Raw genomic sequence first — 22,255 nt, 5'->3', positions numbered from 1 at the left:
CCTCTCTCTCTCTCCACCCCATTTCTCCCTGTCTCTCTCTCCACCTCTCTCTCTCTCTGTCTCCACTCCTGTCTCTCTCCCCCCTTTCTCTCTCTCTCTCGTGGTGACTGATCTGTGACACCAAGACATTGTCTCACCTCTACTTCAGTCCCTCTATCTGTGAACTTTGTAAAGGCAGATAAAGAAGTAAGCGCGCAGATGGACTTTCCTTTAGTCACAGGCTACATTCCTCTCCTTCTCCGTGTGGCTGGGGTGTGGGAGGGACACTTGCACATTTGTCACTGCACTAATGTAGCCATGGGGTTTGAGTACAGTGCAGAGTCTCTCTCTCACTAGCGTGTTTCAGTGGTGTGTGTATAGTCTAATGGAAAGAATGCTTACCTTGGAATAGCAGGATCTGAACCGGGGACCTCCTGTACGGATCAGGAGCTGGCATCTCACTATGCAGGTAATTACAGACAACAGCTGAGACATCCAGTAGTTCAGGGCTTTGAATGGCATGGTAACACGAAGGTGAGGACATGTCATCTGAATGTCCTGAGGTCAAAGGTCAGATGGAACTTGGCTTGGAACTGGACGTTTTAAATGAATGACCTTATTTGGATTATTTTTGTGCAAGCTTGTGTTGATGTCATAATGGAACGGTCATTACGGAGTGTCCAGTGATACACCCAAAAAGTGTTTGTTTGTGGTTGTGAATGATGTCTAAGGACAAAGTCCTCTTGATTCAACATAGCTTGTATTTCCACAGCTGGTCTGGGAGGAAACCCAGGTGTTTAGATGCTAATGTCTACTCTGACATATTTGTTTGCACATAGCTCCTCAGAAAGAAACAAATATTGCATCGTGGGTCTTGAACCCTGACCAATCAATAACATAACACACGGTAGTTTTCAGTTTATACAAACCCCCCCACATACATAATCTGGAGATGACTTACAAACAATTAGAACAGGCTTTTGGCTACAGAAAAGAAAAGGGGCGAAATACAAAATATTAAACTATTTGCAAGATTAAATCTAGGAGCTCTTCCAAGACTTCTCAGGTTTGGTGGGGGCTTGGAGTATGAATTAGGAGTTAGGAGCAGAAGAGAGTGTGTGTAGTGTGTTGGGGACCCGGCGCGCTGACTAAAAGTTCACCAGGGGAGTCTCCTGTCCCGGCCGGCTGTCGTCAGGTTCCCGTCAACCGCCTCCCTCCTTGTGTGTCCCGTCGCCCACGCCAACAACCGTCGCCAACGGAGAAGTCCCCTCCTGGCGGGGTCGCCGAGGGTGCGAGATGTTTAGGCTCTGACTAATACCTCCCGTGTGTGTGTCCAGTGTGTGTGTGTGTGTTTAGGAGAGAGAGCAGATGCTGCTGGTCATCTCTCCCCCTCTCACATACACACACACTTTCATCCCTAACACTCCTCCACTCCGCCAAAAAACATCCCCTCCCTCCCTCGCTCCCTGCTTTCTTCTCCTCACTTCTCTGGACCTGCTACTGCTCTCTAGCACCAGCATGCTGGCGGTCACACTGTGTGGTCGTGTCACTCCTTCAATTACTCCCAGACTCAGCCTAGCATGTTTTCATACCATATGCAGTACAGTTGAAGACTATAACACGCATATACTGACTTATTGCTAGGCTTCATGTGTAGAGTTACAATATAAGACTAGAGTGGGCCTATGTCATTAACCTGTTCTTTTGAATTCTGTGACTACATGTCACCACTTCTCTCGAGGTCACTGTCTTGTCTCTGCAGGTGTACGTTAGTGGGTGACTTTGTTTGTGCCAGATTTGACTAAACCACTGATAGTGTGTTGGGTAATCAGTGCAGGTGTCAGGGCCTGCAGAGGAGACGTGTCGCCCTTATCTGGTGAGGAGGGACACTCTCTGATAGGCTGAAGGTCGGGGGGGTGGAGTCAACGCAGGTGTGCGACACACAACTCTGTCCCCCTCCTCAACACTCCTCCTCTCCACTCAGTTTTAGAGAAGGTTAATTATTCATTCTTGTCAATAAGGCTGCGTTTACACAGGCAGACCAATTCTGATCTTTTTTCACTAATTGCTCTTTTGACCAAACAAAATATCAGAATTGGGCTACCTTTGTAAATGCAGCTTGAGAGATTTTAGATAACCTGAAAAGGCATCGGTTCGGTAACATTATTGGTGGAATTTCCCCCCCAGGTGCTTTTAGAATCTGTATTTTGTTTTATTGTTAATCTTTCAAAGGGAGTGTGACTGTGTCTGGTTCCAACTTTTAGTAATTGAAGACTCCTTTATAAGCGATCTGAGTCTAAGGAACTTGAATGAGAGTCAAAGTCCTGCTATTTGGAGGGGAACTCCACTCTACAATGTGCAGTTCTATTTCACTTGTGTTAGTTCCTGTACATTGAGTAAGATAATGGAGACAGAACTCCCTGAGTGTACTCTGTGATCAGGGTTCCTTCTATGTGTGTGGTTTGTAATCAAGGGACTACCTTATTATTTGGGTACATTGAACAGTAACATGTTCAGTAAGAGTAGAAATAGCAGGTGAGAGCTATACTCCCTCCCTCTGGAGTCATTTCATGGGAATAATTTTTCTGCAGACTCAATTCTTTGTAGTTGTTTTTCTCCTTCCTGTTGTGAGTGTGAGGTATCATAAAAAAACACCCAGTGTGACTTCTATGCAAAACAAAATCAGACATTTAAAAAGAAAATCACATTTTCCTGTAGCATTTTCTTAAACACACTGAAGCCATAAATCTCTCCTTCTACCTTACACTGATAACTCTTCACTGTACGCTCTACACCTGTTGTATTCGGCGCATGTGACAAATACAATTTGATTTGAATAATAACTCTACTAATAACAACTTTATTAATGATGTATTAATAGTTTATTAATAATACCGTTCATTACCAACAACGTATTATACATTCTGTTCAGAGTGCTCCTCTTGTACTGTGCTCCCTGCCTGGCCTGTCCGTCTGTCTGTCTGTGTCCATGTCCACCATCTGTGGGTGAGGAATGCGGCGAGCCAGACAAAAGGATTGGCAGAGTCCTCTCTCCGTCTGTACTCCCAGTGCCTCCAGATAGCTATAAAACACCTGGACAAGACCAGCAGGTGACGGCAGCAGGCTAGGGGGGTTAGGTGGGGGGAGGAGATATAGATCAGTGACAGGCCGTCCCATATAGCTAGGCCGTCCTCCTGCCCCTATCCAGAACCTACTCACCCCTTCCTTACCCTACTTCAACCTTATTCCTCAATTTTCCCCCTTGGCGCCCTACCTCTCCTCCGGTCTCCACCCCCCACCCACCCTCCTTTGCCCTACCAACAATCCACCCTCCACCACACTGGCCCCCTACCTACTGTATAGCCTGCGTCCATCCCTCCACCCCTCCCTCCAAGCCCTCCTTCGGCTCTTTGAACTCCACTAGTATCTCTGGACAGTGCTGTCACTGGGCACATGGTTTGATCTCTGGCTTTGAGGAGAGCCAAGAGGGACCATGACCTGGGCTGGTCTGAACACAAAGAGATTGTCCACTCCTCTCTCTCTCCCTCTGCTCAGAAATGTATACAAGGGAGGGAGGAGATCAATGGAGGCTCCCTCCACTACTCCTCCACCTGATATGATTAACCCCTCCCTGTTTGAGCTGACATTTGTATCTATCTAGTGTGTTAGCTGAGAGCAGTAGAATGACTGGTGAGGATAAGCAGATTTGGGGATTTGCCATTGATCTGTCCTCTCTAACTCTGTCTCTCTCTCTCTCTCTGTGTGTGTGTGTGTGTGTGTGTGTGTGTGTGTGTGTGTGTGTGTGTGTGTGTGTGTGTGTCAGTCTCTGTCTTACACAATAGGATAGCCAGCTGGGTCCTTTCATTATGAAGCATGACTATCCTGGAATACACTCAGACTCACCAAGTTTCATCATGGTTCCCATTTTACCTACGTGTCTTTGAGAAGTGTTCACTTCACCCCCAAAATATCTTTCTTCCTGTGACTCCCCTTAGCCACAGTAAAGGAGAATACGTATCAATAGAACGATCTGGTTTTGGGGGACTACAATCTCACAGGGTAGATCTGTTAGTGGGGGTGTACTTTCAAAATACTGTGTGTACCTTCAGCTGACAAGCACAAATATTAGGTCTATAATAGTTCCAAGTTGAGGTAGGGTATTAGTATATTTATGAATCTTTGGGGTATATATTTGTTCTCATATATCCATATATGTAAAAGAATAATACTGAAAACCACTAGCAACAGATGACAACACAAGTTCTAAATCAAAGGTAAAATGTCTAACATCTCAACTTGGTTTTCTAGCTTTTCTTCCAAGCCGGTCAGTACCGACTTTCATTTCATTTTCACGACGTCGACAGGACAAAAACAATGTCGCTGTCACGTCTCTCCCTGTCTCTCCAATACCCATGAGGCCTTGCAGTCTGTCTGATGTCTCAGAACTGGCATGTGGCCCGTCCGCTGTCATCTCCGTCGTCTCAGGTCTCCAGAACACTAGGATCTTAGTCCAGGACTCTGGGGACTCTATACGGGCCGTATAGGTTCGCTGGTATGCCGCTTGGCCACTGCGCTGTCACAGCTGGCGATGAAATCCGATCAAGTATGGCATATAAGGCACAACAGGAATGAGAGGGGCGCGCCAAAAACATCTGAAATTCATCTGTCTTCATCTTTCCCCCTAATCCCTTATTTCTTCACGTGTTTATTTTATTCTCCTTTTTCTTTCTTCCAGTATGGTGTTTCTCTGCTCAGATGTAAGCAGTGTTGTGCTTAACATAACTTGAGAGAGGGAATGAATGTAAACAAAGTGTCTAATTGGCCTGACTTGATGACAATTAAGTTGGGTGGGTAGATTAGGGAGCAAAAACAAAAAGACATGGACAGACTGATCCTACATGGGAACAACAGACAGGGTTATTCCTTTTTCTATTTGTTAAAAAAAAGGGAAGAAAGAAAAAGAGGGGTCCCAGGTGAACACAGGAAAACACATGCTTCTCTTCTTCTTCTTCTCCTCCTTCTGTAATCCACCGGAGACTCACGCCCCATTTGGTTCCCATTAGCATAACTCTGGTCCCTCTGCCCCGTGTCAGAGCCCAGTCGCACAGCTGCATATAGGACAGGGACCTCTGTCATTGCGGCTGCGAGCCGTGGGGCTCAAAGCAAACCAGAACTGACATGGAGGACTGGTGTTGTGCTGTGGGGATTTCAAAGGCAAAAGGAGAGGCCTGTATTCGAAGTTGACTACATTTTCCCTTTCCCTTGTAACTGGGAGTTTTATACCGAAAGCCTGCGAACAAATGATTAATCGTTGTTTACTCAGCAGCATTTTGGAATTGGAAGGAAAGAAAGTTCCGTTTTAAGTCAGACCCAACAAATAAAGCCAAACAAGCAAAAATTTGCCCCTGAATTTGTGGCGTGCTGCGTCTGCTACAAAGACCTCCTTTATCCCACAGTTTTATTTGTCACCTGGTTTCAATATGGACTCTGAAGTCCTGAGACTATCTCTCCGAGAGAGAGCCAGGGCCTGCTTTATGACACGCACCGTGCCTGCTTTCCCTGCACACGTTGGACACACATTTCTGGCAGGAAGCAGACAGCGTTTCAGCAGCTAACTCATGGATGAGATGGTATCTTGCGGGTGGAAGAGAGGACAAGATGCTCCCAGTGTTTTACAGTGACCTGTGCATACACATTTAAGTCGGAGCTGCTGCGGACACACACACACACAAACACACACACACAGACAGACACACACAGACAGGAATCTCATTTAACTCTCGGCTTTGCTTTACTCTCTACCAAAGAAATGTGGTCTGTGGTTCCATGTTCAACATGGGTAAAGGTTTCAATTAAATCTGAGACAGGGAACAATAACCATCCAGCCTCTCCCAGCTGGCCTGGCTGGCTTCCCTCTGCATGCATGGAGGACACAGTGTGGAGGAGTGGAGTTAAGGGGTGGACTTTTGGGACGGGGACAAGTGGGGTTTTGTACTGTAATAGAGGACGCAAATGGGCTGTTAGGGAGTGGACATTTTAGGGTGGGAGTGGAGTTGGACATTAAAAAGGATAATGAAGGTTTCAGAGTTGACATTGAAATAGGTAGAGGGTTAACGGAGGTGACATTTAAAGGTGTCATATAATAACGAAGTTGACAGTGAATATCGTGTAGATGTCTCTACGTTACCAGGACAGTGCTGAGGCCATAGGAGTTAACAGAATGGACATTGGAGAGAAAAAGTCCCCCATTCCCCTGCTGCTCATTTTTCTACTGATTCAGGATGTCCCTCCCCACAGCGTGCACACACAGGCACACACACAGGCACACACACAGGCACACACACACACACACACACACACACACACACACACACACACACACACACACACACACACACACGTTCACCCCCCTCCCTGTGTCCTTTCCCTCACCGTCCCCCTTTAGCAGTGAGCTAGAGAGGAAACCCTGGCGAGACACTATAGTGACTAATGCTCCAGTATCTGGCCAGCCAGCCTGCTGATAACACAAGCTCCCGCTCCACCGCAGGGCTGCGGGGACCAATATGAACGACTGTGCAGGACCAGACCCAGCCCAGATCAGCTTCAGTCCAGACCCTGGCCACAGAGACACCAGAGAGAGAGAGAGGGGGAGGCTGGGGAGCTTCATCATCAGAACCCCTCTATCTCCTTCACTCCCATCCTCTAGTCCTGTTAAAGGACAACTTTGTTTTACATTCACATCCGCTACTCCCCTCTTGTGTTGTAGACAGTCTCTAGTGTAGGTATGAACACACACTGCAAATAATCTAGACAAATAAAATAAAATGTTATTGGTCACATGCAGATGTTATTGCAAGTGTAGCAAAATGCATGTGCTTCTAGTTCTGACAGTGCAGTAATATCTAACAAGTAATCTAACAATTCCCCAAAAACTACTTAATACACACAAATCTAAGTAAAGGAATGAAATAAGAATATATACATATAAATATATGGATGAGCAATGACAGAGTGGCATAGGCAAGATGCAATAGATGGTATAAAATACAGTTTATACATATGAGATGAGTAAATCAAGACATGTATACATTATTAAAGTGACTAGTGTTCCATTTATTAAAGTGGCCAATGATTTCAAGTCTGTGTATATAGTCAGCAGCCTCTCTGTGCTAGTGATGGCTGTTTAACAGTCTGATGGCCTTGAGATAGAAGCTGTTTTTCAGTCTCTCGGTCCCAGCTTTGATGCACCTGTACTGCCTCGCCTTCTGGATGGTAGCGGTGGGAACAGGCAGTCTCTAGTGTAGGTATGAACACACACTCCAAATAGTCTAGACAGTCTCTAGTGTCGGTATGAACCCACACTCCAAATAGTCTAGACAGTCTCTAGTGTCGGTATGAACCCACACTCCAAATAATATAGACAGTCTCTAGTGTAGGTATGAACACACACTCCAAATAATCTAGACAGTCTCTAGTGTAGGTATGAACACACACTCCAAATAGTCTAGACAGTCTCTAGTGTAGGTATGAACCCACACTCCAAATAGTCTAGACAGTCTCTAGTGTAGGTATGAACCCACACTCCAAATAATATAGACAGTCTCTAGTGTAGGTATGAACACACACTCCAAATAATATAGACAGTCTCTAGTGTCGGTATGAACCCACACTCCAAATAGTCTAGATAGTCTCTAGTGTCGGTATGAACCCACACTCCAAATAGTCTAGACAGTCTCTAGTGTCGGTATGAACCCACACTCCAAATAGTCTAGACAGTCTCTAGTGTCGGTATGAACCCACACTCCAAATAATCTAGACAGTCTCTAGTGTAGGTATGAACCCACACTCCAAATAGTCTAGACAGTCTCTAGTGTAGGTATGAACCCACACTCCAAATAGTCTAGACAGTCTCTAGTGTCGGTATGAACCCACACTCCAAATAATCTAGACAGTCTCTAGTGTAGGTATGAACCCACACTCCAAATAGTCTAGATAGTCTCTAGTGTCGGTATGAACCCACACTCCAAATAATCTAGACAGTCTCTAGTGTCGGTATGAACCCACACTCCAAATAATCTAGACAGTCTCTAGTGTAGGTATGAACCCACACTCCAAATAATATAGACATTCTCTAGTGTAGGTATGAACCCACACTCCAAATAATATAGAGTGTGTTAGCCAAGAGCAGTAGTAGGCTGGTGACGAGAGGCAGATTATTTCTCTCCCTTTCTCCCCTTCTCGCTCTCTCTTTCTCTCTCCCTATCTCTCTCTCTCTCTATGTCTCTCTCTTTCTCTTTTTCTCCCCTTCTCCAATCTCTCTTTCTCTCATTCTCTCTATCTCTTTCTCTCTCTCTCTCCCTCTCTTTCTCTCTCTCTCTCCCTCTCCTTCTCTCTCTCTCTTTAACCTGTCTCTCTCTCTCCCTCCCCTTCTCTCTCTCTCTCTCTCTCTCTCTCTCTCTCTCTCTCTCTCCTTCTCCTCTCTCTCTCTCTTTAACCTGTCTCTCTCTCTCTCCTGCTCCTCTCTCTCCCCCCAGTGTCTGTTCAGCAGAAGATGTGCCCTTCTCCTCTAACTAGCCTGTAATACTTCAGCCTGTCTGGTTAATGGGGAGATATGAGAGGTGCTATTAGGCTGCTAGGCTAGCGTAATAAGTCATTGATTAGAAGGCCTTGTCACAGCAGCAGCACAGCAGACACCAGGGCTCTAATTGCTATATTAGACGACCTCCTTAACTATCTCGTCAACCATCACACAGCCCCAGCGTGTAAACAGGGGGGTGCATGTGTGTGATATTTCATTTTATCTCTAGCTGCCGCTGTTTTATAAAATGGCTTTAGCAAGTGGCAATTAGGATAGCGGACTGTGTTGTTGTGTCGTGTAGCATTTAATGCTGGTTTGAGGAAAAACAGACAACTTTGACCTCTGTGTTGGGGTTAGTTTTTGTGTTGTAACTTGATAGGAAGTGGAGATCAGATTGTTTTGAAGAAGTAGCAGTGTGTGTAATAAATAGAGAATCGGCCGATGCCAAATCCAACCTGTTAGCAAGCAGGACAAATCCAACCTGTTAGCAAGCAGGACAAATCCAACCTGTTAGCAAGCAGGACAAATCCAACCTGTTAGCAAGCAGGACAAATCCAACCTGTTAGCAAGCAGGACAAATCCAACCTGTTAGCAAGCAGAACAAATCTAACCTGTTAGCAAGCAGGACAAATCCAACCTGTTAGCAAGCAGAACAAATCCAACCTGTTAGCAAGCAGAACAAATCCAACCTGTTAGCAAGCAGAACAAATCCAACCTGTTAGCAAGCAGAACAAATCCAACCTGTTAGCAAGCAGAACAAATCCAACCTGTTAGCAAGCAGGACAAATCCAACCTGTTAGCAAGCAGAACAAATCCAACCTGTTAGCAAGCAGGACAAATCCAACCTGTTAGCAAGCAGAACAAATCTAACCTGTTAGCAAGCAGGACAAATCCAACCTGTTAGCAAGCAGAACAAATCCAACCTGTTAGCAAGCAGAACAAATCCAACCTGTTAGCAAGCAGAACAAATCCAACCTGTTAGCAAGCAGGACAAAACCAACCTGTTAGCAAGCAGAACAAATCCAACCTGTTAGCAAGCAGAACAAATCCAACCTGTTAGCAAGCAGGACAAATCCAACCTGTTAGCAAGGAGGACAAAACCAACCTGTTAGCAAGCAGAACAAATCCAACCTGTTAGCAAGCAGAACAAATCCAACCTGTTAGCAAGCAGAACAAATCCAATCTGTTAGCAAGCAGGACAAATCCAACCTGTTAGCAAGCAGGACAAATCCAACCTGTTAGCAAGCAGGACAAATCCAACCTGTTAGCAAGCAGGACAAATCCAACCTGTTAGCAAGCAGGACAAATCCAACCTGTTAGCAAGCAGGACAAATCCAACCTGTTAGCAAGCAGGACAAATCCAACCTGTTAGCAAGCAGGACAAATCCAACCTGTTAGCAAGCAGGACAAATCCAACCTGTTAGCAAGCAGGACAAATCAAAATAAACACTTTGGTCCAGCTCTCATGTAGAGCCCGAAGGGAGACAAACAACAGTAGCAGAAAGCAAAACCGGCACCCTCTACAGATTAGCTACATGGTTGAAACCAGAGGGGGTACCTGATTTGCGCTACACCTGCGATAGACAAGCAGTTTGACACACTAAAGGTGTAATCCCCGTCCCCACCTTGCCAAAAACTAAACGATGTCCCTGTCTGCCCAGATGCCAACCTGCTGGGCAGATGTGGTGGGATTTGGTGTAATTTGATGGTTAATCTGGGATTAGCTCATGTTCACTTTGATACCTCCCCCCTGCTAATCTGGTTTAAAACACCTAGCGGATTTAATCCTATTACGGTAACGGTCATGTTATGGTCACGGTCATGTTACAGTGGAGTAGCACTTTATACTTGACGTACTGCAGTAAAATGACATGGCTAATACCGTGTGGCATGAGGGATTACATGTAGTCATGGTTACAGCATGTCATTCTGTTTGATATTCAGTCCTACGAAACATTGACTGCTTGTATTACAGTACTGAATAGGTACAATACACTAGCAAAGGTTAGAATGTTACTTGCATGTATAAGTGTGTCCTTTGCCATGTGCAGTGATGACATGAACACTGGTTCCTGTGATTGTGTTATTGTGGTCCCTCAGTGGTGGTATGAACACTGGTTCCTGTGATTGTGTTACTGCTGTCCCTCAGTGGTGGTATGAACACTGGTTCCTGTGATTGTGTTACTGCTGTCCCTCAGTGGTGGTATGAACACTGGTTCCTGTGATTGTGTTACTGCTGTCCCTCAGTGGTGGTATGAACACTGGTTCCTGTGATTGTGTTACTGCTGTCCCTCAGTGATTGTGTTACTCCTGTCCCTCAGTGATGGTATGAACACTGGTTCCTGTGATTGTGTTACTGCTGTCCCTCAGTGATGGTATGAACACTGGTTCCTGTGATTGTGTTACTGCTGTCCCTCAGTGATGGTATGAACACTGGTTCCTGTGATTGTGTTACTGCTGTCCCTCAGTGATGGTATGAACACTGGTTCCTGTGATTGTGTTATTGTGGTCCCTCAGTGATGGTATGAACACTGGTTCTTGTGATTGTGTTACTGCTGTCCCTCAGTGATGTGTAACTGCTGATGGGGTGTTTTCTGCATGGGTTCTTGTGAAATATGGGTCATCTGCATCATGGACTACGACCTACGACCCTGTGTGTGTGTGTGTCGCGTCACTGTCACACTGCCGGTCACAGGCGATAAATCAGCTGCAGTGAGATAAGAGAGTGTGTGTGGTAAATTGGTGAAGTTCCTAAAGTGATTCTGGGAAAGGACTGTAGTGTAAGATGTGTGTGTCACGATGTGTGCTGAGAGTCGGGTAGTTCAGGGAGTGAGTGTTTTAATAAATAAACACAACATAATACAAAATAAGAAACACGGACAACGCACAGACATGACACAGAAACAATAACACCTGGGGAAGGAACCAAAGGGAGTGACATATATAGGGAAGGTAATCAGGGAGGTGATGGAGTCCAGGTGAGTCTGATGACGCGCAGGTGCGCGTAATGATGGTGACAGGTGTGCTCCATAACGAGCAGCCTGGTGACCTAGAGGCCGGAGAGGTTGATGTAACGTTAGAAGAGATCTTCACCTTTTAGTTTTGTGATGACTCTCTCTGTGCAGAGAAGAGCGGCAGACTTATTCTGAAGTGGGGCTAAGACGCACGTACTTTATGGATACGCATGTGCACATGCACACACACCCTCGTGCAGATGCACGTACTTTATGGACACGCATGTGCACATGCACACACACCCTCGTGCAGACGCACGTACTTTATGGACACGCATGTGCACATGCACACACACCCTCGTGCAGACGCACGTACTTTATGGACACGCATGTGCACATGCACACACACCCTCGTGCAGATGCACGTACTTTATGGACACGCATGTGCACATGCACACACACCCTCGTGCAGACACACGTGATGACAAAGAACCTTGGATATGATTGTGATTTTCCTGTCAAAATAAAGAGGCCGCAATCATATCCATCATCTACTATAATACACATCATTCCCTTTTACAAGCGTGGTTGGATGTTTTCCTCTGTCATTTCTGTGATTACACAAGATTTTACAGCCCTAAGCAGTCTAACACAGAAACACAGACTTTAGACATTTGGGATCGACTCCACATCCTTTTCACCAAACGTGAAACATACAATCCGCATGCTGTTCAATCAGTGCTATTTCTACCAAGTTATTTATTTATGTTATCAACACCTCAGGCTCCATTCGGTCTGTGATTCAGGATTGTGAGTCGATGGCTACAATAATATTGGAAGGAAAAATGTTAGCGCTGACTGGCTGTTTTAGAATGAAACTCTTCCTGGAAAAGGGATGATTTCCATAGCAGGGTCTCGCTACGCTAATACACTACAACCACAAATATTCCCCCCTCCCCTTTAAGCAATTTGTCTTTGAAGACCGAGAGAGTTTTCGATGTAATTATTATCATTTATCAATTTCATCTTTTAACATAACAATGGACTGATAAGGCAAGGGGTGCCAACATTGATTATTATCCATTTTTGGCTTTTGGGGATTTTTCCTCCCTTCTTTTTTCCCCCTTTTTCCCTCTCTCCCTCGTTCCTAGTACAAAGTCCTCTATGCCTTCCAGAATTCGTGTCAATGAGAAACTTGTGGCTTGGAGCTGTGTACATTTGGAAGCCTCTAACACAGTCATTTTTCTAAATCCTTGTTCATGGTGGATATTGTTGGTATTTAACGTGGTTACACAGACCCCACAGAAGAAGGGTGTGAGGCAGACCGTATGCCAACTATGTTTAGCTGTCAAATATTAAATTTCCATCAATGAAATCCACACTATAAACCTCCACCATAGAGGTGTGAATTAGCCTAGCATTTAAAGCAACTTCCTGTAAAACAGACCTCTTCTTCCTGTAAAACAGACCTCTTCTTCCTGTAAAATGGACGTCTCGACCTGTAGACTTTGAAGCGCTTATGATTGACAGTGATGCCTTATCAGACCAGTGCTTCAGATTCTGGTGGACTGAGTTGGACTCTCCTGAGCTGTCTAGACACTTAACCTCTAACTGCTAAAAGCTTTTAGGGGTCAGCTCCAGTTCAGCCTCTAGTATTGAGGAATGGTGACTTAGTCAAAACAAGTGAGATATTCAATGAGGAGAAAAGAAAGGAGTTTCTGTCAGGTCAGGTGGGGTCAGGTTATGAATTCATTCAATCATTCATATTAGATAACACAAAGGGTATTGTGGGAAATCTGGTGATAGTCAATTCGTCAGAGGGATTTAACAGGGACTGACAGAGGAAATTAATATTACAATTGTAATATTAAAATGTAATTTAATAAACAAATTGTACTATGCTGAAACAATTCAAAGCTATTGCAGTACATAAATCTCTTTGAGAAATGAGCTCTCTGTGTGACTGTGAGTTGATGTGTTACTGGTGTACATCTGTTACGGTGTCTATCTGTGAAACCCTTCAGTTCTCTCTGTGTGACTGTGAGTTGATGTGTTACTGGTGTACATCTGTTACGGTGTCTATCTGTGAAACCCTTCAGTTCTCTCTGTGTGACTGTGAGTTGATGTGTTACTGGTGTACATCTGTTACGGTGTCTATCTGTGAAACCCTTCAGTTCTGTTTGTGTGACTGTGCGTTGATGTGTTACTGGTGTACATCTGTTACGGTGTCTATCTGTGAAACCCTTCAGTTCTGTTTGTGTGACTGTGCGTTGATGTGTTACTGGTGTACATCTGTTACGGTGTCTATCTGTGAAACCCTTCAGTTCTGTTTGTGTGACTGTGCGTTGATGTGTTACTGGTGTACATCTGTTACGGTGTCTATCTGTGAAACCCTTCAGTTCTGTTTGTGTGACTGCTTGATTGATGAGTGCTCTGTAGCCTGAGCTCTGTCCTCTCCCTGCTCCCTCCATCTCTCTCTCTCTCTATGTCTGTATGATCAGTTGATTGACATGGCCTTCCTCTTTCCCTCTCCCCCTGTGTCTCTACAGGCCATTCGCTGCACTCTGGTGAACTGCACCTGTGAGTGTTTCCAGCCAGGAAAGATCCACCTGCGTACATGTGACCAGTGCAAGCACGGCTGGGTGGCTCACGGTAAGAGACGGCCATTTTGAATTCTGCCGACCTACTAACCAGGGTGATGGGAGTCACTGTGTCCAAGATTATCTGTACAGTAGTTGTAATATGAAATATTACTACATTTTATTTACAAGAAGATCGTGTGGTATGGTAGGAAATAATTTCAACAATAGTGTATATCTGCAATATTGCAATAGTTTATCATATTAGTCTCTCTCTCTCTCTCTCTGCCTCTCTGCCTCTTTAGTCCTGTGAAGTTATATGCTCTCATAAACCTGTCTCTTTAGCCAGAGGAGAGAGGTCCTGACACACACAGCTGTACTCTCCTTATACAGGGTCACTAAAGAGATCAGCATAATATGCAGGGCCTATATCTTTTATATAGGGTTGTGTTATCCCCTCATAGATTCTATAGGTAACAGGTTAATATAAACACTTAAAAGGGAAGATTCAATACGTTTTTACCACATAGAAGATTTGATAAATATGTTTATTTGATACCGTTCAACTTTAGTGTTTGTCCTGTGTGTGTATTTTATTTCAAAACTTTAAGTGTTTTGGTTCATACCTGTACCTACTACCTTAGACCAATACCAGGGGGCGTACGAAAAAGGACATGGAGCGAAAGAAAGAAAGAAGACGGAAAGCATAGAAAGGAGGGAACAGAGGGGAAAATCAGATAAAAGAAAACACCTGTTTGGCCCAAGCGTAGAGAGGGCCTTCAGCGATCAGCACAGGACCCCATTGAATATTTTTAATCTCCTTCTCTGAACTGTCAGAGGGCCCTTCTCTCCTTCGCTCTCCCCACTTTTCATTTCATCTCGGCATTGGCAGCCACTCTGACAAGCAGTTCTTCATTTTTTATGATGTTCGTGTCTCGCAGAGTGTGTTGTCAGGCAAAGCCCTCGTCAGCGGAAAGGCTGTCCTGGGATCAGAGGAGACAAAACCAGGTGTCATACAGACAGGCGAAGAGAGAAGAGGGGAGGGAGGAGTGGGAGTGAGGGAGGAAGGGAGGGAAGGAGGGGAAAAAAAGGAGTGAAGGAGAGGGGGATGTAGAGAAAAGCAGGTGAGTGAGGGTAAGGTGGAGAGGTGGTGATGGGAGAGAGGTGGTGATGGGAGAGACAGGGTAGAGGGGAAGAGACAGGGTAGAGGGGAAGAGACAGGGTAGAGGGGTAGAGGAGAAGAGACAGGGTAGAGGGGAAGAGACAGGGTAGAGGGAAGAGACAGGGTAGAGGGAAGAGACAGGGTAGAGGGAAGAGACAGGGTAGAGGGGAAGAGACAGGGTCGAGGGGAAGAGACAGGGTAGAGGGGTAGAGGAGAAGAGACAGGGTAGAGGGGAAGAGACAGGGTAGAGGGGTAGAGGAGAAGAGACAGGGTAGAGGGGTAGAGGAGAAGAGACAGGGTAGAGGGGAAGAGACAGGGTAGAGGGGAAGAGACAGGGTAGAGGGGAAGAGACAGGGTAGAGGGGAAGAGACAGGGTAGAGGGGAAGAGACAGGGTAGAGGGGAAGAGACAGGGTAGAGGGGAAGAGACAGGGTAGAGGGGAAGAGACTGGGTAGAGGGGAAGAGACTGGGTAGAGGGGAAGAGACTGGGTAGAGGGGAAGAGACTGGGTAGAGGGGAAGAGACAGGGTAGAGGGGAAGAGACAGGGTAGAGGGGAAGAGACAGGGTAGAGGGGAAGAGACAGGGTAGAGGGGAAGAGACAGGGTAGAGGGGAAGAGACAGGGTAGAGGGGAAGAGACAGGGTAGAGGGGAAGAGACAGGGTAGAGGGGAAGATACAGGGTCGAGGGGAAGAGACTGGGTAGAGGGGAAGAGACAGGGTCGAGGGGAAGAGACAGGGTATAGGGGAAGAGACTGGGTAGAGGGGAAGAGACAGGGTAGAGGGGTAGAGACAGGGTAGAGGGGTAGAGACAGGGTAGAGGGGTAGAGACAGGGTAGAGGGGAAGAGACAGGGTAGAGGGGAAGAGACAGGGTAGAGGGGAAGAGACAGGGTCGAGGGGAAGAGACTGGGTCGAGGGGAAGAGACTGGGTAGAGGGGAAGAGACAGGGTCGAGGGGAAGAGACTGGGTAGAGGGGAAGAGACAGGGTAGAGGGGAAGAGACTGGGTAGAGGGGAAGAGACAGGGTCGAGGGGAAGAGACTGGGTAGAGGGGAAGAGACAGGGTAGAGGGGAAGAGACAGGGTAGAGGGGAAGATACAGGGTCGAGGGGAAGAGACAGGGTAGAGGGGAAGAGACTGGGTAGAGGGGAAGAGACAGGGTCGAGGGGAAGAGACTGGGTAGAGGGGAAGAGACAGGGTAGAGGGGAAGAGACAGGGTAGAGGGGAAGAGACAGGGTCGAGGGGAAGAGACAGGGTATAGGGGAAGAGACTGGGTAGAGGGGAAGAGACTGGGTAGAAGGGAAGAGACTGGGTAGAGGGGAAGAGACTGGGTAGAGGGGAAGAGACTGGGTAGAGACAGGGTAGAGGGAAGAGACAGGGTAGAGGGGTAGAGACAGGGTAGAGGGGTAGAGACAGGGTAGAGGGGAAGAGACAGGGTAGAGGGGTAGAGACAGGGTAGAGGGGAAGAGACAGGGTAGAGGGGAAGAGACTGGGTAGAGGGGAAGAGACTGGGTAGAGGGGAAGAGACTGGTTAGAGGGGAAGAGACTGGTTAGAGGGGAAGAGACTGGGTAGAGGGGAAGAGACTGGGTAGAGGGGAAGAGACTGGTTAGAGGGGAAGAGACTGGGTAGAGGGGAATAGACTGGGTAGAGGGGTAGAGGGGAAGAGACTGGGTAGAGGGGTAGAGACAGGGTAGAGGGGAAGAGACAGGGTAGAGGGGAAGAGTCTGGGTAGAGGGGAAGAGACTGGGTAGAGGGGAAGAGACAGGGTAGAGGGAAGATAAATGCTTACTTACTTACAGTGAAACGCATGCTTACTTACAGTGCAATGCTTCCATACTATCAGTGAAATGCTTCCACACTAAGAGTGAAATGCTTCCACACTAAGAGTGAAATGCTTCCACACTAAGAGTGAAATGCTTCCACACTAACAGTGAAATGCTTCCACACTAACAGTGAAATGCTTCCACACTAACAGTGAAATGCTTCCACACTAACAGTGAAATGCTTCCACACTAACAGTGAAATGCTTCCACACTAACAGTGAAATGCTTCCACACTAACAGTGGAATGCTTCCACACTAACAGTGGAATGCTTCCACACTAACAGTGGAATGCTTCCACACTAACAGTGGAATGCTTCCACACTAACAGTGGAATGCTTCCACACTAACAGTGAAATGCTTCCACACTAACAGTGAAATGCTTCCACACTAACAGTGAAATGCTTCCACACTAACAGTGAAATGCTTCCACACTAACAGTGAAATGCTTCCACACTAACAGTGGAATGCTTCCACACTAACAGTGGAATGCTTCCACACTAACAGTGAAATGCTTCCATACTAACAGTGAAATGCTTTCACACTTACTTAATAAAGTGAGGTAGAAAAGGAGATGAGACACAGACAGAGGGAGATGGGGCACTTTTGAGGGAGGGAGGGAGGGATGGAGAGAGAGAAACTGTAGGTGCAAATAGAAAAAGAGAGATGACAAGAGGAGAGGCAGATAGGACAGACAGAGACTACATAGAGAAAGGCAGTCAGTTACATTTGATCTCCTAGATGTGTAGTTATCTCCCTGCACTGTTACCTCCCAGAGAAGACTGGAGACAGGGGGAAACGTGCTAGTCATTACCTGGTGAGGCTGGCAGGGTGTGTCTGTGTTTAAGCACCTGCATGTGTCTATACCTGCAGAGTATATGCAAGAGGGTTTCAGGACGGGATTCAAAGTTAACCATAAAAATAAAACAGAAACACATGTTCTTAACCAAAACGCCTGTGTTTTTCATTGACTAATGAATTGTCATTGAATTAGTATGTCCTGTATGTATGTTTAAGCCTAGTCATGTTGGTGTGTGTCCTTGTCCCCTCATCCCAGCGCTGGACAAGCTGAGCACGCAGCACCTGTACCACCCCACCCAGGTGGAGATAGTTCAGTCCAACGTGGTGTTTGACATCAGCAGCCTGATGCTGTACGGGACCCAGGCGGTGCCGGTCAGACTGAAGATCCTGCTGGACCGTCTGTTCAGTGTTCTGAAGCAGGAGGAGGTGCTCCACATACTGCACGGCCTGGGCTGGACCCTGAGGGACTATGTCAGGGGCTACATACTGCAGGTAGGTGGGAGTCAGGGACACGGTTCTGATACAGACGTGTGTTACTAGAACCGTAGTAGCTAAACACACAGGAACACGTCATGGTCATTCACAGTGTAATATTTAAACAATAAGGCCCGAGGAGGTGTGGTATATGGCCGATATACCACGGCTAAGGGCTGTTCATAGAGATATATACCACAGCCCTTAGCCGTGGTATATTGGCCATATATCACATCCCCCGAGGTGCCTTATTGCTATTTTGAACTGATTACCAACTTAATTAGAGCAGGAAAAATACATGTTTTTCATACCTGAGGTATACGGTCTGATAAACCATGGCTGTCAGCCAATCAGCATTCAGGGCTCGAACCAACTAGTTTATAATCAAATATATACACACTTACAAACTCATCACTGAATATGAATACACATGGATCACGTAACATATTTTAGATGTGACTATGCACTGTAATCATTTATACACTCCCAGATGTGAGTGTGTGTGATTCTCTCGGATGTAACAAGTCCACTTATTCAGACTCATTGCAGCCTCTATATGTGTCACCAGGTGGGCCCGCAAATCACTATCCACATTGCAGTACTTTTCCAAAGGCTATCGATCAAAGAAACAGTAGCAACTATTGAACGTGTTTAAAAAGCTATCGCTCAATAGTTCTCTAATTCTCCTCTTTGCTTCCAACAACTCCCGTCAACAGTGTCCCTCTGCAACAACGAAAAACACAATGAAAAATAGAATAGAAAAATGTCACGCCAGCAGACTATAAAACCACCATCGTACTTACCCCTCCCTCCCATATAATTGCAGTCAGACACATTTCTTAATCAAAGGTAGAGGTTTTGGTCTCTCAAAAGCCAAACCAAAGTGTTCCTGAATGAATTAGTTAAGAACGAGGGGAACATGTGCTTGTGGTTAGGGTGTTCGGTGGTGTGTGTGTTGTCCAAAGCCAATAGCAGCGTTGTGGCGGCGAGGCAGGCGAGGCACCGTGGCTGGGGCTTGTGTTCCACAAAGGAGTGTGGGTAAGTGGAACAGCATGGCTGGAGAGAAAGGAGAGATGGAGGGAGGAGAGGGCAGTTTTGAGGCCTTGTATGTGGAAACAGCTTCTGTGAGTAAACTGCTCGCAGACTTGTCGAACACACAGACACACACACAGAACAATACGCACACAATGGAGATACACACAGAGACAAATAAACAGATCCATGCATTCTTACAGGCTTTAGGTTGAGTTGCTGGATTTATTAGACTCAATATACCCAGGAGATTTGATTTTGCGTTGTTAAAAAAATCAATCAAATAATTTTTTTATCTATCTAGTTTTATCTTTTTTCTTTTGATATAATTTATTTTTCAATTATTTTGCACTCTGACAAAAAATAACATATTGGTCTTCCAATCCTCGTCCAACCCGTATAGTCTTAGACTGTGAGAAAGACCTTGCGATTGGCTATCGAAACGTTCCAACTCAGTGTGGTTGGATCAGCTGGTTCTAATAGACTGTCTATCTAACTGTCGTTGTTCAAACCGCCCAGCCCAGCCTAGTCACTAACCCCCCCCAGATCTCTTCAAAAAGGCCTTCAAAGGTTTCGCTCCGCAGCCCAAATTGTCAGTCACTTAAGGACAGTGAGCAGTCGTTGTAGCCTATTAGCCTGTAAGTAGCTATGAAATTCAATCATCTCCCAGCCTCAGGGCAGCCACGTTATGTCTGTGGTGCGTTTATTCTCGCTACAGCGCTCCATGGTAGATCCAATGGAGGAGAGTTATGGGAGATATTGATGGGATTTAAAAACATGTCTTCCTGTATTTATCTAATGATGTAATAGAATGAAATACAATATGAATATGAAAGGGATTATCAGTGAGTGAACCCATTAAATTGAGAAGGACATTTGATTCAGGGTTTTGATCATTTCAGTCAGTTGATTGATACAGACGTGTCAGTACTCAGAACCTTTTCCTGCCTTTATTGTCCTGTGAAGTAAATGACATGATCCTTGACATCTGATCATAGGACAGAAAACCCCTCCGTGTAATCTCTCTTTCTCTCTGGCTTTTCACTCAATCATCCTCCTTTCACTCCTATGACACTGAAGTCAACACCCAGTTCATGATCTGTTGTACGTGTGTGTGTGTGCGTGTGTGTGCGTGCGAGTGGGTGTGCTTGTGCGTACGTGCGTCAGAGAATGGCTCTGAGTGACAAACCCTACACACGCGTCAGGAAATCTCCAACACGCACACGGTACAATCAAACTAATAAATCCCCCTTACCTCTCACACATCTGTTTCTCTCCTCTCCTCTTTCTCTCCTCCTCCTCTCGTCTCCTCCCTCCCTCCCTCCCTTCCCCGCTTTTATTTTCCTCTTTATGCGTGTTTAGAGTGTTATAGGAATATTTTGCATTTAGAAAACACAGAGTTTGGGAGAGGGGAAGCAGTGTGTGTGTGTGTGTGTGTGTGTGTGTGTATGTGTGTGTTGTCCTGACCAGTGTGTGTGTTGTCCTGACCAGTGTGTGTGTTTTCATGACCAGTGTGTGTGTTGTCCTGACCAGTGTGTGTGTTGTCCTGACCAGTGTGTGTGTTGTCCTGACGAGTGTGTGTTGTCCTGACCAGTGTGTGTGTTGTCCTGACCAGTGTGTGTTTTCATGACCAGTGTGTGTGTTGTCCTGACCAGTGTGTGTGTGTTTTCCTGACCAGTGTTGTCCTGACCAGTGTGTGTGTGTGTGTGTGTGTGTGTGTGTGTGTGTGTGTGTGTGTGTGTTGTCCTGACCAGTGTGTGTGTTGTCCTGACCTGTGTGTGTGTGTGTGTGTGTGTGTGTGTCCTGACCAGTGTGTGTGTGTGTGTGTGTTGTCCTGACCAGTGTGTGTGCGTCATGACCAGTGTGTGTGTGTGTCATAACCAGTGTGTGTGTGTGTGTTGTCCTGATCAGTGTGTGTGTTGTCCTGACCAGTGTGTGTGTGTGTTGTCATGACCAGTGTGTGTGTTGTCATGACCAGTGTGTGTGTTGTCATGACCAGTGTGTGCAGCAGGGTGTTGTGTGTGTGTCAGTGCTGCACCATAGAGCCCAAGACACTGAGCTGACAGAATAGACCTCAGGTCTTCTGATGCCTCACACTCACACCATGTATTATTTCACACACACACCCACACAGACAGACAGGTACACACACACACACACACACACACACACACACACACACACACACACACACACACACACACACACACACCATGTATTATTTCACACACACACCCACACAGACAGATGGGTACATACACACGCACTCACACAGACAGACAGGTACAAACACAAACACACACACTCACAGAGACAGACAGGTACAAACACACACTCACACAGACAGGTACATTCACACTCACACAGACAGGTACATACACACACGCATACACAGACAGGTACAAACACACCATTTCTCTCTGCTCGTCTGCCCGTGTCTAAGTTACAGTATGTTGTGTCAGCTCCTCTCTCTCTCTCGTGTGTGTTGTTCCAGTGCCGGTGGCACCCGTGTAATGTCTGACTGCGGGGGATACAACATGTTGAAAGTCCCAGCCAGCCTTCTGAATATATGAATAATGTTCTCTCCATCCCTCCACTCTCCAGCCTTCACCTGTCTCCACGGTAACACCACTGTCACCCGTAATCACTGTCCACCCCGCTCCCCGGCCGATTGGGCCCTGCCGCCTGTCACTCACACACACACCGGCGCACAGGAACACACCCTCAGGCACGGAGACGACACAGACACACAGACACACAGACACACACAGTCCTTTGTCAGCACCCGCACTGCTGTGATCTCAGGACCGTGGAGAGAGTGAGGGCTTTTTCTCTCATTCTATCTTCCCTCTCTCTGTTCATCTGTTTGGGTTGGAATGCTG

At 46.2% G+C, this 22,255-nt stretch overlaps 1 protein-coding gene across 1 annotated transcript; it reads left to right on the top strand.

Annotated features, from left to right (window-relative positions):
* Positions 1-162: 162 nt before the first annotated feature.
* On the top strand, positions 163-18,499 carry LOC129849605 (zinc finger protein basonuclin-2-like). Its single transcript, XM_055916422.1, has 3 exons — positions 163-448; positions 14,061-14,163; positions 18,124-18,499. The coding sequence occupies exons 1-3, from the start codon at positions 443-445 to the stop codon at positions 18,405-18,407; spliced, it is 393 nt and encodes a 130-aa protein (XP_055772397.1). The 5' UTR covers positions 163-442; the 3' UTR covers positions 18,408-18,499.
* The last annotated feature ends 3,756 nt before the right edge of the window (positions 18,500-22,255 follow it).

Source organism: Salvelinus fontinalis, unplaced genomic scaffold, assembly GCF_029448725.1.
Source record: "Salvelinus fontinalis isolate EN_2023a unplaced genomic scaffold, ASM2944872v1 scaffold_1563, whole genome shotgun sequence".
NCBI lineage: Eukaryota > Metazoa > Chordata > Actinopteri > Salmoniformes > Salmonidae > Salvelinus > Salvelinus fontinalis.
This window is presented reverse-complemented; position numbering and strand designations above follow the sequence as displayed.